General features: G+C 47.6%; 1 protein-coding gene across 1 annotated transcript in view; it reads right to left on the bottom strand.

Moving 5' to 3' along the window:
• The window catches only part of LOC147683200 (uncharacterized), a 28916-nt gene extending 13582 nt beyond the window's left edge, over positions 1-15334 (bottom strand). The window contains exon 1 of the mRNA XM_086942507.1: positions 15320-15334. Within this exon, the coding sequence (XP_086798633.1) occupies positions 15320-15334 (15 nt within the window). The remainder of the gene's footprint in view (positions 1-15319) is intronic.
• Positions 15335-18232: the final 2898 nt, after the last annotated feature.

The raw sequence follows: 18232 nt of genomic DNA, 5'->3' as shown, positions 1-18232 counted from the left end.
ACTACCTTTCATCCAAACAATCAGTCAAAAAATCACTTGCATGAGAACCCACGTGTAACTCAAAAACAGGGGTGTGACAAAGTTGTGGGTTCCATTAGGGTTCCCCGCACGAGCTCAAAAAATCATAAAAATTTCAAATGTCACTTTAATAATCAACTCGCCCTAACTGTAATGTACTTGACCCATGAACTACTTTGTCTTATGGAGCCCCCTTTTTCTTTATTATCACATAAGTTAGCACCTTCAAATATGCTCATTAGTTCTGCTGTACAAAAAAAAATGTTTTTATTTACTGGACCAAATGTTTGCTCCATGTATAACAAGAATTGAGCCCATAAAAATGGTACACACATGGTCCCTGGTTTGCCTCTTAGTTCACTAACAGCATTGTTATCTGGACAGGAGCTGTAATAATGCCCAGTTCATGTTTAAAAACTTACATTTCATAAATATATTACTAAAGCATGAAGTTGTAGTGCAGTTGTTTACAGATAACATATTTTCCATTGAAATGGCCACAAAACCTTCCCACTAACATGTAGTTTTACTGATTATAGCGCATAAACAATGTTTGGAAATTGGGTTTCAGCAAAAATTAGTAAAGTGTTTTAAATTGTTTTGATCCTATAAAAATATTTTTTTCACCACAGAATTGCAAAAATGGGTCTTCATAGCCAGTAAAATATATTTGAAATGTTTGAGCAGTTCACTTAGCTGTTTCAGTGTTGTGTTAGAAAAAAAGTCTGACGTCTTACAGCCTTTCATTTAACATGCTTTGCACAGTTCACTTGTCCTACAGTTTATTTTACAAAATCCTTTACCTTTAGAAAGAGAAATAAATGTAGGAAGACAAACTGACTTTTGACCTCTGTCTCTGAAAGCCAGCAAATGTGACAGGATAACAAGATTTAACCCGTTCCGTGCTCGTGACGGAACCGCTCCGTCACGAGCCTCGGTGGGCTGTGCTGTGACGGAGCGGGTCCGTCACGGCCCGCTCGCCGCGCCTGCGCGGTGCTGATTTCGCATATGCGCGGCGCGTTCTACTGAGCGGGCGGGGCCGTGACGGAACCGCTCTGTCACAAGCACAGCCCACCCGAGGCTTGTGGCGGAGCGGTTCCGTCACGAGTACAGGAGCGCTGCGCGGCCCCCCCTCCCCCCTAGCGCTGCGGTGGAATAGCCGCCGCAGCTAAGGGGTTAAAGGCATTTTATTGCTCTTTCACTTTGTGAGCAATAAAGATGCCTTTAAATCTTGTTATTTTGTTACATTTGCTAAGCATTGAGGTCAAAAGTCAGATTATCTTACTACATTTACTTTTTGTTCTGTAACTGAGGTTAGAGGATTTTCAGCTGCCAGAAAGGGCGAGTTGTCTCTAAAAATATCTCACCCTGAATATATCTTGCTTGACAATGCTTTTCAGAGACCTGCCCCCATCCAGCTTTCGTCCAGAATAAACAGAGTAAATTCCCGGGGCCCAGGCAATTGCATTAACACTCATTCAAATCCCAACGCAAACATCGTGGCAGATTATCACTTCCAGTCAGCAATGGAGCCAGTCTGATAGGATAAGATTATCTCATCCGATGTTCCCGATGTCACCTTCGGCATATCATTGTCCGATTCGCTACAGGAGCTGCGTTTGTGGTCTGAGTCCTGACTCTGAGTACCTTTATCTTCATTGGTGTTAAACTGGGGGCTTTTCCCACCTCCACTGAACGATGCCACCACTTCCACTTTCCTCCGCCACTCCTGTTGATGGAGTAGCCATGCACTGTTTCCTGCATTTGAAAGAGACAATTAGTTATAGATTCCTTACCTTAGAATTACCCCGAGGCGTCAGACTGAATCCGGAGAATTGTTTTCGTCAGCACTACCTCTGCACGTCGAAAGGTGGCATCAGTTGGCTATGCGTTCATATTTGGGGTCTGGATGACGTCGCGGCAGCTACTTACACACTGCCCTCGCGCTCGGACGTCAGTTCTTTCTTTTTCCACGCCAGCCAGCGCAGATCCGGAGAGAGCGGTTCCTCCAGTCACTTTTTGACTGACTGTTTCTCGACTTTTGTCAACAGTGTTTTTTAGTTCATCGACTCTTGCTGCATGAGGGATGCCCTGTTTCAAGGCTTGCGGTTCCTGACGAAAGCTGAAGTCGGTGACGGATCCGCACCGCATGTGCCTGTGGTGCCTGGAATGCGACCACGACCCCAAGTCGTGTTCAGACTGCCGGACCATGAATCCGAAGTCTTTGTGGGAGCGATTCCGAAAGCTTCTCGAGGTTTGGCAATCTGCTCCGTGCTATTCGAAGTCCCGGTCGTGCGGGAGGTTGAGGGACCGGTTGCAGAGCCACCACCACTACTCGTCCTCGAAGTCTTCGCACTTCTCCGGTAAGTCGAAGCTCAAGAAGAAGTTAAAGAAGCATCGTCGCTCTTCGACTTCTCCCCATTCGTCGGCCAATGCAATGAGGGGTGCGGCGGGTGCCCCTCCTGCGGCTCCGTGTGCGGAGCCCAAAGGGTCACCTCCGAGTTTCCCTCCCTTCCTGGGACCCGGAGCGACCCCTGCCCAGCTTCGAGCTTTTTACAAAGTGATGCATGCCATCTTTGGCCAGCCCGACTCTGCTCGCATGCCTCAGGACCCTGCGGACTCGGATGGGGGTCCTGGGCCTTCAATGCCGGCGGCTCTGGCCTCGGCACCACAGGGTCCCTTTGGATCCAGGCCTGGATCCGGATCAGCACCGGTCAACCTCATAACAACTCCCCTGGCACCGAAATTACTGGCACCACGTCCGCTGCCGACCCCGGGTGTGTCCCCAGCCGGTGTCGACACCGGCCTCCACCCTCATGTGGACACGGAGCCAGACCGGCGTTGACTGACGCCGGATCAGGCACTAACGGGTACTTTTGTTCCCCAGTTCAACCCCGGTGTGTTTAGGCCAGATTGGCAACCAGAGGAGGGTGAAGAGGATTGGGAGGGGTCTGGTGACCCTTTTACTAACCAATTGCAGAACGACCCGGACTGGAGAGAGGAGTTTGGGGAAGCCAGTGGTCTGGATACCTCCCCAGAACTTTGCATGTTGTCTCCTCCAACCGTGGCTACGGAGGAGGGAGATTTTCACGTAGTGGTGATGCGTAGGGCGGCCAATGCTCTCAACCTCGAGCTACCTACGGTGGCAGTCAGGACTAACCTCCTGACAGAGGTGCTTCAACCGGCAGCAAGCTCTTGTGAGCCCCTGCTGCCGTTCAGTGAAGCCCTAATGGACATCCTTCTGGGCACCTGGTCCAGGCCTGGTACAGGGGCCCCTGTGGATAGGATGATTGCCTGACGCCACTGCCCGGCTCCGGGCGACCCCACATTCCTTTCCCAACACCTCACCCCTGAGAGCTTGGTGGTCCAAGCCTCCACGTCCAAAGGTGCATTCCCTGCACCACCTGATAGGGGATCCAAAAAGCTGGACCATCTTGGGAAAAAGATGTTTTCATCCTTCAGCTTGAGACTGCAGTCAGTACACATGTCTGTTGGGCCATTACACCCACTCTGGTTGGAATACGGAGTGCAGGTGCTGCCCCAGTGCACGGAGGAGGCCCGGGCCGTGCTCTCCCATGCAGTCGCTGAGAGGAGAGATGCAGCTAACTTTATTATATGCTGTGGACTGGACACCGCCAACTCGCTGGGCAGGACGATTTCAACGTCGGAAGCCTTCCGACGCTACGCCTGACTGAGGGCGACTGGTTTTTCCGGCGATGTCCAAGCTACCCTGGTGGACATGCCCTTTGATGGCCATCCTCTCTTCGGTGACAAAGAAGACAATGGGCTAGAGCGCTTCAAGGACTCTCGGGCTTTGGCCTCTCCACCACTCGTCCTGCGCAGTCTTCTCTTAGCCCCTTTAGTGGCTATGGAAGGAGTGCTCCACCACGTCCCGCCCAGAGCCACACGCTGGCGCAAGCTGTCCAGCCCCTGGCAGCCGGAGACGTGGGACCCACTGTCGTGGGTCCGGGAGCCCGCGAGCGGCCCAGTCCACCACCGCCCCCTCTGGAGCAGCCTTCAAACCCTCCTAGTCTGACCTTTCAGTTCCACAAATCGCCAGTGGGCGGCAGGATTCGCCATCACCTCTCCCACTGGTGCACCATCACGTCAGACAGGTGAGTTTTGCAGTCACAGTGGTGACGGACGCATCACTGCTGCGGTCAGGCGGCCACTTGGGATGGTTGAAGATCAGTGGCCTCTGGTCGAGTCTGGGCTCCATATCAACCTTCTGGAGCTTCGGGCGAGTCGTCTTGCACTAAAGGCATTTCTTCCCTCTTTCCGGGGAAGAGTGGTGCAGGTGTTAACGGACAACACCACCGCCATAGGGTCCTGCAACAAACAGGGCGTGGTGGGGTCGTGGACCCAATGTCAAGACATGGCTGGGACATCAGGGCATATCCCTGGTGGTTCAACACCTGGGAGGTTCTTTGAACACCAGGGTGGACGAACTCAGCCTCAGGTGCATGATGGATCACGAGTGGCATCTTCACTCGGAGGTGGCGCAAGGGCTCTTCAGCAGTGGGGAGAGACTTGGTTAGATCTATTCGCCACTGAAGAGAACGTGCAAGGTCAGCAATTCTGCACGTTGGAATTTCCAAGACGTCACTCGCTAGGCAACGCTTTCCATCGCAAGTGGAGTTGCAGTCTTCTATATGCCTTTCCGCCTATACCACTTCTGCCCAGAGTGCTGAAGATGATCAAGCGCGACTGGGCCCAAGTCAGCCTTGTGGCTCCAGATTGGGCACGAAGAGTCTGGTATCCCGAGCTGTTACCCATGGCCATCGACTGTCCGATCCGACTGCCTCTTCAGGAGGATCTTCTGTCACAGCAGAAGTGGCCAGTCTCCACACAAACCTGTTCAACCTTCACCTTCTTGCCTGGATATTGAGCAGGGACAGTTGACAGCCTTCGACCTTCCTCCCGAGGTCTGTGATGTTATCTTGGCAGCCAGGCGTCCCTCCATGAAGACGGTATACGCCAGCAAATGGAACAAATTTGTGGCATGGTGCACAGCAAAGGTTGTGGATCCCCTTTCTGCCCCTCTTTCTTAGGTTCTCTTGTTCCTCTCCTGTCTTTGGCCCAGCAGGGCTCTGCTCAGGGCACTCTAAAGGGGATACCTCACAGCCATTTTAGCCTTTCTTAGGCTTCTTGATCAGCCTTCTCTTTTCTAGTCCCCTGTTGTAACTCACTTCCTTAAGGGCATTACTCATCTTTTTCCTCCTGTTCCCTTCGTAATGCCTCAGTGGGACTTGAACTTGGTTCTAACTTACCTCATGTGCGCTCCCTTTGAGCCGCTTCATTACTGTCCTCTCAGACTTCTTACTTTAAAGACTGCCTTTCTAGTTGCCATCACTTCTGCTCGTGAGCTCCAGGCTCTTTCTTCAAAACGTCCTCTTCTGGCGATTCATCCGGACAAGGTTGGCTAAGAACTAGGCCTTCTTTTCTTCCCTAGGTGGTTACTTCTTTCCACATTGGTCAAACCTTCCCTTTACCCACCTTCTTTCCGCCACTGCATCCTTCTAAGGAGGAAGAGAGGCTCCACTGTCTGGATCCAAAACGTGCGCTATCATTCTATCTGGATTGCATCAAACAATTCAGGGTGGATGACCAGCTCTTTGTCGGCCACGTGGGCGCCAAAAAAGGTCAGGCCATGCACCATCTCTAGGTGGGTCGTTTTGTGCATCAAAGCTTGCTATTCCTTGGTAAAAAGAGGGCCTCCAGTGGGGCTTAGCGCCCTTACCACCAGGGTGACGGCAGCTACTACTGCGCTTTAGGACATGGTGTTCCTCTCAATGACATCTGTCAGGCAGCTACGTGGGCATCTCTGCACACATTTACAAAGCACTATTGCCTGGACAGCCAAGTCCGGAGGGACGGCTTCTTTGGCCATTCTGTTCTCCAGGACTTTCTGGGGTGAACTTGGTTCGCAGACCCACCTCCGGGGTTGGTATTGCCGAAGTATCTATTCTAAGGTAAGGAATCTATAACTAATTGTCTCTATCATGTGAACAAGTTACTTACCTTCGGTAACAATATATCTGTAAGAGATATAGATTAGTTATCGATTCCTTACCGCCTGCCCATCCTCCGCTCTGCAAACTGACTTCTAGCGTTAAGGACTTCCTTTCAGGGCCCTAGTTGCAGTGGTCAGTGTTTTGCATGGCTTTGCGCTTCTGGTGTGGAATGTCGTGTATAAGAACTGACGCCAACATGCAAGGGCGGCGTCTAAGTAGCTGCCGCAATGTCATGCTGGCGACCACGACACCAACGGCGAACGTGAACCCTACCGACGCCACGTTTCAACGTGCAGAGGTACTACTGACAAAAAATTCTCTGGATCCAGTCTGACTCAGCTTGAGTTAACACTAGTAGCCAAGCCGGGAACAACATTACATACAACACATTCATCTGCCTGAGTTTGACTCTGGCTTCCCAAAATTTGCATCTGAGTTGCCATACCTCCCTAGAAAAATCAGGGAAAATCTGGACCACACTATTCTCCACTGTGAGTTTGTTATGCAGCCTGGCTTGGTGAAGGATAAGGTCCTGGTCTTTATAGTATAGCTGTCTGGCTACCACTGGATGAAATGGAGCCCCTGGGAGTGGTGGGCGTTCCGGGACCCTGTGTGTTAGTTCTAGGGCAAAGAATGGCAAGAGGCCCTAAGTTGCGACTTCTTCTCAGACCCACTTCTCCAGATGGTCCACCATGCTTTCCACTTTTTCTGTAAGACCTACAACACGTATATTGTTGTGGCGTGATCTATTTTCAGTATTCTCCGTACAAGCCTCCAGGTTCTGAATTTTGGCCTCATTGTCCCCACTTGCCCGTCACGTCGGCCGGTGCAGGAGGTATCTTTGTCAATGTGCGATGGGCCGCTCTCAGGAGACCCATATTTGCAACCATCGTGTCCATCTTGTTTTCTAGAGCTTTCCTAGAGGCAGTAATTACAAGCATAATGTCTTGAAGAAAGGGGCCCACCTGCAGGCTGTCTGCCCTGTTGCTTTTTCTGGGGGTCAATTCCCTCTACTGTCACTGTCCCTCCCATTTCGGAGTCTCGCTACCTGGAGGTCTTCCTCATCACAATCACTCAATAGACCAATGTATGTCTCTCAGATCACTGGACACTGGGTATGGTATCTGTGTAAGGCCCAGGTGGCCAATAAACCCAGATTTGTGGTGCCTGCCAGGAGCCAGGGAGCCACCACCAATCCAATATCCCCAGTCCAGACTATGAGGGGTGTGCAAGCGTGATCATAGGGCAAATCCCAGCCATAACAGCCTCCCAAGTGGGGCCCCTCCTCTCCGCTACATTCCAATAGGGATTCGTACTCACGGCTTGTGCACAGTTTGTCTTGTCATCCGTCATCCTCAGATCTCTCTCCTCTAGGCACCAGGCCACCTTCTGTTTCTCCGCAGGCACGTATTCAGCAGGGCAGAAGGGGAATCAGATGGTGCCAAAGTCCAAAGAGCCTGGCAGAGCGTGCAGTGCTCCGTAAGGCCACAATGAGGTCCCACAGCAAGCAGCCAGAGAACTTCATAAAAACTCTACACTGTTCTCAATGGGTGCTCCACTAGCTAGTTGGAGTTCATAGGGAGCCTTCCCCTGTCCCAAGCCATAGGCCCAGTCCGCAGGCCATCTTTCTTGTGTTGCCTGTCTCCTCTGAGGAGGCCGTGACAGCTCTCTGCCCCCCTACCACGCCAGTATTTACCCTGGAAGGGGAGTCACTCAGCAGCAGTGGATGTCTCCTTTAACAGTGCTGTGCCCCCAGCAGTTCCCGCTGCCTCTTACTGTCTCAGCTGTCGCCCTGGGCCCAGTCCCTGTGTCAGGCGGGCTCGGCCACCGGCGATGAGAATCTACTGGCCTCCCACTCCCAGATGCAGTTGGAGCAGCTCTCCTTACCAGAGTGTTGCGGGCTATCACAACTCCGATGCGCTCCCCCGTCCGGCCCACATAGTTGCGGCTCTGTCAACCCAGCCACCTCCACCAGACCTCGGGTCCCAGTGTTGTGGCAGTGAAAGCATAGTCTCCGGGACCCAACAAGGGTTCCCGAGCAGGTCAGGAGTGGGTCTGCGCAGTGCTTAAAGGTGCCCAAGCCAGGCCTTCACTCAGTACTCCTTTTCAGAGCACCGCTGCTCTCAAGCACAGTTCCACAGCTGCAGCTGCCATTTTGTGTGCTGCCCTGCCGCTCCACAGGGCTGGGTGCAGGACAGGAATACACCCCCTGAGTGCTCAGCAAGCAAGATTTAAGGCGCTTGAGGGTACTCGCTTCTAGTTCCTCCTTCTGCGGTCCCCAGGGTCAGGATTTCGGGCAGGGTGATACTGGATAGGGGTCACTTCCTGCAGGAGCGCCTGAGATTGCTGCCTATATGCCATTGATGGTTGGCCACGCCCCCCTCATGAAATCCTCTTAGATAGTCTCACATGTATCGACATAAAAGACATAACCTGATCCTGGCTCTCCTGGCCAAAGTAGCTTTGTTGGCCTAATTTCGCTCATCCTTCAAGTCCAGTAACTGCGGGGTCCCTCAGGGCGCATTACTGAGTCCTATGCTGTTCAATATTTATTTTGGCCTGTTAGCTGATCTTATTTTATTGACCTTTAGCTTTCTTTGGATTCTATGCAACAACTCAATCTTTGATTTAACAGCACTCAAGACAATTTACAAGATCAGTCTAAAAAGCATACCTATGCTTAATAGCTAATGGGATCAATTTTAATTCTCAGACTGAACATACAGAAAAGTATAAAATGACTATCTTTGGGTACTCTTCAGCCTAGTCCTCAAACTGGGGACCTCACAGTCCAGTACCGTCTGCTCGCAACTTGGTTATCGTTTTTGATGAACATTTACTTTCAAGGCACACATAGAGAAGCTTGCCTAGACCTTTTTCTTTATGATGAAAATCATTTAAAAGTCATCCCCTTTCTTCTTAACTCCTCATGATTGTAAGGGTGGAATAGTGCAACTCTCTTTTTGGCAACTACCCACATATCTCACCAGAAGACTACAGCCAACAGAAAGTGGCCACTCCTGTCATTCTCGGCCTCAAACAGTATCTCCTCCCATCTCAAATCATTACATTGGCTTCCTAACCACAAACAATGTGTATTTAAAGCCTTGTGATTCTGTCACAAAACTTTGACTCTCTTTACTCTGTACACCTCTGCTGGGGTTCCTCGGTCCAGTTCCTTCCACCAGGTCTGTGTTTCTAAAATTTGGATGGTTCACCTGGGAGGTTGCACCTTCTCTTTGGTGACTGCCAAGGCGTTGAGCACCCTTACTCAGAACCTTTGTGCTGAAAGCCTTCTAATCAAATTCCAGAAACTATTCAAAATGTATCTGTTCCTGGTCATTTCCTTTTTCTTAGGTGTCGTATCGGATGGCAGTCTTTTTCACCATTGGTGATAGTACCAGGACACCTTCTTCCAGGGTAATCACATGATTTATAAAACTCTCATCAATTCATTTATTCATTTTGTTGTGGTTTATTCTTATGAAAATCGTTACGTTTTTCTTTGCGTTGTCAGCTCTTGGTAGCCCTTTCAACACAAGTGGCTCACTTACAGTGCTTTTTTTCCCTGCACAGTGATTAGATTCTGTAAATAATCTCTTTAATTAATGTTTTGGAATATCTTTTTGAAATATGTTGATGGGGATCCAATGGGAAACTATAATCATTGTTTTCGCTTTCTGCACTGTCACTAAAGATAAACGGGCAGATGTATCAACAATAAGTTTTGCAAGTCCTTAATTGCGATTTTTTGCGAATCGCAATTTCGGAATCGCAAAATGGGATGTATGTACATTTTTGCGATAAATTAGCGATTTCTTAAAAATCGCAGAATACTTGGCGATTTTTCAGCGATTTCTTAATTAGCGAATTTCGCAAATTAAGAAATCGCAAAAACGTGAATCTGAAATGCAGGAACAGGATGATGACATCACAACCAGGAAGTTTCAGTGATTGCTTGCACCTGCTTGCCTGAGCCACACACAGTGGCAGTTGGAAGAGTGTTGTGAGGCAGAGCAGACCTGTTTGGAGAGCAATGGACTCCCAAAGCACACAGGAGGAATTGTCTGCAGTAAAGAGGAAAAGGAAGCAAACATTCTCTGAAAAAGAACAAGAAATCCTCATTGAAGAAATGTTTTGTAACCATGAGGTTCTTTTTGGCAAGAAAGCACTTATACGGGCACATGCATCAACGATACTTGCATTCGCAAACGGTGCGAATCGCAATTTTCGGCCGTTTCCGAATGCAATTATCAAAATTGGAATGCATCATGTATTTCGCAATTTTAGGAATCGCAATCATGTTGCGATTTCTAAAATTTCGATTGCAATTAAGAAATCGCAAAATCAGATTTCTTAAATGCAATGCATGATCATTTTTAAATTGCAAATTATCAATTTGGAAGCGGTAAATTAGCATGAGGTTGGACCTCATGCTAATTTACCGAAAACCTTCAAACCTGCACAAAAATGCATTTTTAAATGTTGCATTTTACACACACACATGTCCTTGGGTGTGTGTAAAATTCCAAATGTACGTTCAATGACCTCAAGTGTAGACCAGTGTGCCCTGTTGTACCGTCTTTCACTTGCATTTGCAGGATTCAAGTATGGTGTTAGGATGAAATCACGCATTGCATAGGCACTATCACCTGCATGTGAAAAAAATATAGTAATTGTATGTTCCATGTTCAAATGATGGATGGATGGATGGATCGAGGTTTGCATGAGTGTTACTCACCTAGCAGGTATCCGTCTCCAAACTGACCCGCGCTCAGACGTCTATGAATTGCGCTATGTCTGAAGATAAAGGAGTCATGTGTGCTCCCTGGATACTTGGCCACAATGTCACTGATAATGTATTTGGCATTGCATATGATCTGGATGTTGAGAGCGTGGTAGCTTTTTCTATTCCGAAATACATATTCAGTGGCTGCAGGTGGAGTGATAGCAATATGAGTTCCGTCAATGCATCCAATCACATGTGGAAAGCGTGCGATTTGATAGTAATCCAACTTTGTTTCCTGTATGGCTTGTTGTGTATTTGAGAAATATATATGATGTTGGAGTCTCCTCAGCATTGCATCCAGGAACACATGAAAGAAGCGTGATAGGGCACTTTGTGACACTCCACCAACCTCTGTAATGACACTTTGAAAAGACCCTGAAGCCAAAAGGTGCAGTGAGCACAATACCTGCACATGTGTTGGAATTGATTGTGTCCTGGCTGTAGGATGTTCCAAAAAAGGTTGCAATTCATTAATGAGGTCCAAAATGGTGTGTGGATGAAGTCTGTATTTGTCATATATCTCCTCCTGAGTATGCTGGAACAGCGTAATGCGTATTCTGAAGATTCTCTCCTGTCTCTGTCTCCTCTGGGCAAGAGCTTGAATACGCAGCCTCCTGGCAATCAGGTATAGTGCAGCCATTTTGGAATTTAAAATAATGCATTCTGGGTGCCTTTTCATACTTTTTTTCTTTTATCACCTGCTTGTATTTGGTGTTAATTGCGATTTCTTATTTTGCGATTTTCAGAAATTCGCAAATTGCGATTTTTACATACATCCTGTTGCGATTTCTTAAGCTGCGATTTCTTGTTTGCGATTTTCGCAAAACTCAAAACATGCAAAATAAGGAATCGGAAAAAGATTCTCAGAAAAACACTTCTCGCACACTAAGAAATCGCAAATATTGCGATTTCTTAAAACTGCGATGCGATTTTTTTCATACATGCCACTTCCACTTTATTTTGTCGCAAACGCTGGGAAATTGCGATTCGCAGCGTTTGCAACATAAAAAAACCTTGATACATCTGCCCCTTTAAGAGATATTTTTGGATAGCTTTATTGGGACATCTCATTATATTTGAGGAAGAACAGTTCCTGCTGATCATGTAACCCCTGGTTTAAGGCTGCTTATAAGTACATTTAAAAAAGGGAGGAAGGATAAATAATTGTTTAGTAGATATACGTCTCAATTACAAGTGGATTGTAAATTGCAATGGGCCCAGTAACAGTGTTTTTGTGTTTTTTTCACATGGAGATTTCACCTGCAGAGAGCAGCCAATAACAAGGGGAAAACATGCTTGAATCAGCATGGAAAAGGATTCTCACATTTATTCCCTAAAAGTTTATAAACAATGTTATTACATCTACCCTGGATTTACTGGGGCCTGCACCCTGTAATGGAAATTCCGGGGCAAGGAAATAACTAGGATCAGCCTGTGACATCTGTAATCTGTCATAGTCTGCACCCTTTGCACACACTTTGCACTGCTAGCAAATAGAGACAGTGTGCTGTGAGTGTTCGGCCATAAAATAGTGGCAAAAGCAAGGTTTTTGTATATTTATTGATAGGCGTAGTATTGCTTGAACAGGAAAGATAGGGAAAAATAAACATAGAAAAAATAATAGTGTTCTCCTGCTCCTCCTCTTGTCTTTCCGCGGTTACGATGAGAGGTGTAGTAGAGAGAGAGAGACCTTCTAGTTCTGATTTCTAATTCTCTCTTCCTTTGCTGGTGTATGCAGCCAGACTGGTTCTTTGGAGACCCCACCTCAGAAGAAGAGGAAGTAATGGTTTGGTATGTTTTTTTCCCTTCCCTTTTATCTTTATATTTTTCTTATACATCTTAATCAGTACAAACCCTTGGGCCTTTTCTGGGTTTGAAGATAGTTTAGGGCCCTACTTCCCCAGGCGTTCCCACTTTTCTGTATAATTTGGACAGAGAAAGCAAACAACATAAAGAATAGCTATCTACTTACTCCTGCATACTCCTCAACACTCCCTCACTGAACATTCCATCGAAATTTGCTATCTGCTACGGGCACATAAACTGGACCTCCTCTTCCAGACCAAAAGCTGACTGACTACCTCGTCAGCCCCATCATTGCCATGGCAAATCCCCATATACAATATTGGACAGGACAAACAGATCGCTATCATCTTCAAAGAATCCATCTAATGGTCTACTACACCAGAAAGCACCACTTGCAACATGGAACACGTGGCCTTCAAAGTCCTCATCAGTACCAACTACACCCTAAGCGCCATTCTCGTCTACAGCCAGCCCTCTCCTCACACACCCAGCCGGGACATGCATGAACTTCGCCAGCACAATCACGTACTTCATCTCCCCCCTGATACTCAACTCCAGCACCTTCAGCCTCCTCAGCGACCTAGACTTCCACCAGGAAGACCTCACTGATTCCAACACAACCAAACTCCTCGAGGACCTGTCCAACCTTGGACCCACCCAGTGTGTGGATGGCTGAATACATGCCACTAGACACCTACTGCACCCCATCTTCACCAGTTTCTGAGACACCACAGTAGACAAGCCCACACCAATCACCTGGATGACCACGCCCTCGTCAACTTCAGCATATTCTTCCTACACCACTCCAGGAACACCATCACCAAATCTTCACAACTGGACTGAAACAAGATCCTAGAAGCATCCTAATCTTTCAATCTCCTACACCACTTACCTCGAAACTACAATAACCTTCCCAAATCCATCTGCAACTTTAATACCTGGTTCACCGCCTGCAAAGACACCTTGGCTCCTCTGAAATTTACAAGAACCAGACCACAAGCAAGCTGGTACATGGAAGAGCTCAGGCTCACCAAACGCCACTGCAAGCAATTTGAAAGCAGATGGAAACATAGTTAGGACAACACTGACGTACTAATCCACCCTCAGATGAAATCATCAGCAAATCCAAGTCACCAATGTTCCACGCTCACTGACTGCATCGAAAGGAGCACCAAGGGTGCCAATGAAATCTTTGTCATAGTGAAAGGCGTCATCTTTCTGGCAGCAAGCTGCTTCAGAGTACCCCCACTCCCTTCTCAGAACATCTGCACCAAGCTGTCCGTTTATTTGAGCAATAAGATCATCAGCATCTACGATAACTTTGAGCCCTAGCCAGACGCTTCCACCCTTGCAGCCCTCCTGCTCAACTAAACTATCACCCAGAGGACCACCCTGACTACCTAGCCCACCATCACTACTCAAGAAACCGCAACAACTATGCAGTCAATGCCCTCTCCACATTTTTATCAAAACACAGGACCCCTTCAGGGAAAAACCCTCACTTCAATCCTGAATGACTCAGTCATCTCAGCCACCTACCCGGATGCCTGGAAATATGCCACACTTCTTCTCCTCTTCAAGCAGCCCTCAGTAGACCTGAAGATGCTAGCCAGTTACTAACCAAACTTTCTGCTTCCCTACCCAACAAAAGTAATGGAAAATATGATAATCAAATGCCACTCACCTTAACAACAACCACCTCTTCAACACCACTCAATCAGATTTCCGGCACAACCACAGTACACAAAATGCCTTTGTCGCTACCATGGACGACATCCGGATGATCATGGATAGAGGTGACACCATAGCCCTCACCGATGGATATTTCCGTAGTCTTTGACACAGTCTACCACCCCATCCTTATCCAACGACTGCCTATAGCCAGCATCCAAGGACCAACACTTTGATGGATTTGTTTCTTTCTGATGGGATGTACCAAGTAGTTCACCCTGTCCCCCTTCACCTCAGGCACCATCGTACTCCAATGCGAAGGTCCACAAGGATCCTCAGTCAGCCCCACTCTGTTCATTACCTACATGATCATATTCGTCAGCATCATCTGCACCCATTGAATTAATATCATTTTCTATGCTGAAGACACCTAGCTCATATTCTCGCTCTCCACCAAAATGCCAAAGACTTGGACAGTTTCTCTACCTGCATCAACAAAGTCATTAGGTGGATGAAAACCAACTGCTTCAAGCTCAACACAGACAAGGTGGAAGTAGTGATCACTATTAGAGACACTTGCTCTCAAACTCCACCTGGAGGCCTGCTGAACTCAGACCCATATCCCTCCCAGCAACCCATGCAAAGAACCTTGGAATAACAATCGACAACCAACCTGCCATGACCCGTGAAGTGAATGCAGTCTCCATCTCCTGCTTTCACACACCCAAGATGCTCAAGAAGATCTTCAAATGGCTTTCCAACAACACTCACAGTACCATTACCCAAGCACCAATCACCAGCAAGCTGGACTACGGCAACGCACTCTGACGAAATCAACGCTCAACTGATCAGAAGACTCCAGACCATACAAAACTCAATATACAGACTCTGGTCAACCTCTCACCCCGCACTCTCATCACCCTGCACATCATAGAGCTCCACTGGCTGCCAATCCACAAACAAGCACTCATCAGACTCCTCACGCATGTACAAAGCCTTACACAACATTGGCCCCACTTACCTCAACTGCATACATGTTCACCAACTAACCAAACACCTCAGTTCAGTCGGACTCGTACTCTCACACAATCCATGAATATGCAGAACCAGATTCAGCGGTTAGGCCTTCTTCTACCTCTCTCTTAAAAAAATCTGCCCCTGCACATCACACCTACCTCCTCAGTTCTTAAATTCCACAGGAAACTGAAGACCTGAGTCTTCATCTAGCCACAGCCCTGGCTCGACCTATACAGCTCCACCTTCTGCACCAGGATACCCTACAGGGTGAATCATGCGCTATACAGATATACATAACATTCACAACACAACTATCACCTGGTCCCAGATTCTCAGTTAAAAAGCAAAGAGTTACTCATTGTTCTCTCTGAGGTATTTGTAAATTTGTATCCCTCCTCCCATGCCCTTCTAACTCACCACTCTCCTTCAGCATTTTATTTTAGCATCAGGGCTTACTTTGCCAAGCATCTGTTGCTCTGTTGCCCCCCCCCTCTGGGGTTTAACTGTAGGGTAAAGGGAGTGGGACCAGCCTTGCACTCACACATCCACCTGGCAAAACCATGCTCTTTCTGGAACACAGTGGGAGACTGGCCTCTCTGGTACTTTTTACAGCTGGCAGGTGTTCTACACTAATGGTTTGCCTCTGCCTTTATTCTCTTTCTCTGGCTTTACCCACCTCCACTTGGGCCATGCCACTCTTTTTTGCTCAGCTTTCTTTTTCTGTTCTGTACTTTGTCTTCCTGCTGTGTCCTCTTGTCGGTCCCTGGTGTGGAGTCCGGTCCCTGCCTCCTCTGACTTCATGTACCTGTGAGGAAGATGTTGCCTTTGTGTTAGACTCCCTGTGTCCTTTGTATATTTCAGTTTCTCCCTTTTCTTCTGCAGGTTGCATGTTGGTATAGGAGACAGGGTAAATCCTTACGGTAAGTTAGTGTTTCCTCACATTTCTCGCCCCATAACCCCTTCCATTCAAAAAGAGTGTTTGAATATCTTGAGAGGAAGTCCACATTAGTGTGATCCTTGCCTTTTCTATGTCTGACCTCAAACGTTCTGCAATAGTTTCCTTTATTAAAAGTCATCCAATTAAGTGGGGCATGATTGATGTGCAATATGAAATTCTGGCCCTCTAAATAACATCGTAGCTTTTCTTAACCCCTTCGGTGCTGATGACGGCCCCCAGCCATCATGCATTACGGTGCTTGTGTGCTGATGACGGCTGGGGGCCGTCATGAACCCGCCCACTCGCGATTCTGCCGCACAGGTGCAGAATCGCGGCCGCACCCAAGGGGTTAAGCCCGCTTGAAACACTCTGTTCCAGTAGTGGGATATTTTTGTTCCCTTGTGTAAGAAGTTAGGTTATTGGTGGAAAGGGGTGGAAGCCCTACTCAGGCAACAACCACAATCCTTGTTAGAGTGAACCACAGAAGTCACTAAATTAACTTGTGCCTAAACCTCTGGTAGCTTGTCACAAAAGCAGTCTGGCTTCACTTAGAGGTAATGCATATATGTAGCACACAAGCAGTAATAAAGTGAAAACACAACACAAGAAAAATTCCAGACCAATTTAGAAAAGTGGTGTAGATTTTAAGAAATATGGTGGTACCAGAGCAACTAAAATCCAATCAGTAGAATCAGGGACATGCATTATCTCCCAGGTCTCACTGGAGCTTCAAATGTGTGGCCGTCACAGAGGGCAGAGTCTTGGCACGAAGAGGCTCGTTTGTGGTCATGGGGAGCCCAAACTTAAGGATTTTCACCTTTCCTTGCAGAGATGTACGTCTGATGTTAGCAAAGGGTCCAGGGCCTGGGGAGGTACCTGTTGGGAATCAGGGACTCACTCCAGAAGACACCAGCAGGGCTCAGGCAGCTCCACTTGCAGGTCCAGGTAGGTCCAGTGCAGTAGGTCGGTTGGGCAGTTGCATGGGAGGTCTCTGAAGCTTCTTGTGTTTCTGTAGTTCAAACATGAGACTAGCCAACTGACCCTTGGAGCCACTCTGGGTTCGCCTTGGATGAAGGTAAGCAAGTCTAGTCTTCCTTTTCAGATTGCAAGGCAGTTCTCAAGCAGCAGGGAAAACCTTTGGCAGCAAGGCTGTCCTTGTTCTGTAATGTCCACAGGTCCAGGAGTGTTCTGAAGAGGGACTCTGAAGGTTCAATATTTATACCTGCTGCTAGCCATTGGGGGGGGCTCCCGGTCCTAACATATGCTTCTGGAAAGTTCTTCCCCTGTGAAGGCTCCAAACTTTATGGGGGTAACAAAAGGCCTGATGTCTTGTTCCTCACCTTTGTAAATATGAGAACCCCAGTAATCCTAAATAGCAGAAAACAGTGTTAAAATGGCAATAGGTCTTGACAACATGTACTTGTTCAGTAGCACATCAACCTCAATTGAAGCAACCCAAACTTCAGTTAGTTAGATGGAAGTTCCAGCTTTCCTACTGCACCCCCGTCCCAGAGGCCACCATAGCTCAGATTCTTATCACACATCATGTGTGAGGAAGTCCCCAAGCAGAGCTCTGCTTTAACCTCTCAGTGACTTTATCCTGTTCATATATCTGGTCTACCCTATGACTGAAGCAGCCCTTCCTTCAGCTTTCAGAGTAGTTGGTTGTTTCTTATGGTGACTCCCTTTTTTTCTGGGCCAGTGAGACCTTTCCTTTTTTTGTCACCAGTTGTCCACAATGACTGAAAGAAACAATAAATTCGTAATCAAATCCTGCTCTATCTGAGGACTTAAAAAAGATTTATGATGTATATTGATGATCCACATGACCAATACATTTACTACCTTTAGCCTACTGACAAGGGTTTACACTGTGATATATGTAAGACTTTTCCTTCTACGACTCTGAAGCACAGGGAGAGAAGATTGGCAATACATCTCCTTGAGAGTAATACAAAATACCCTTCTAAGGGGAATGCA

This window comes from Lissotriton vulgaris, chromosome 11 (assembly GCF_964263255.1).
Source record: "Lissotriton vulgaris chromosome 11, aLisVul1.2, whole genome shotgun sequence".
NCBI lineage: Eukaryota > Metazoa > Chordata > Amphibia > Caudata > Salamandridae > Lissotriton > Lissotriton vulgaris.
Note: the sequence above shows the minus strand (reverse complement) of the source record. Positions and strands in the feature narration are given on the sequence as shown.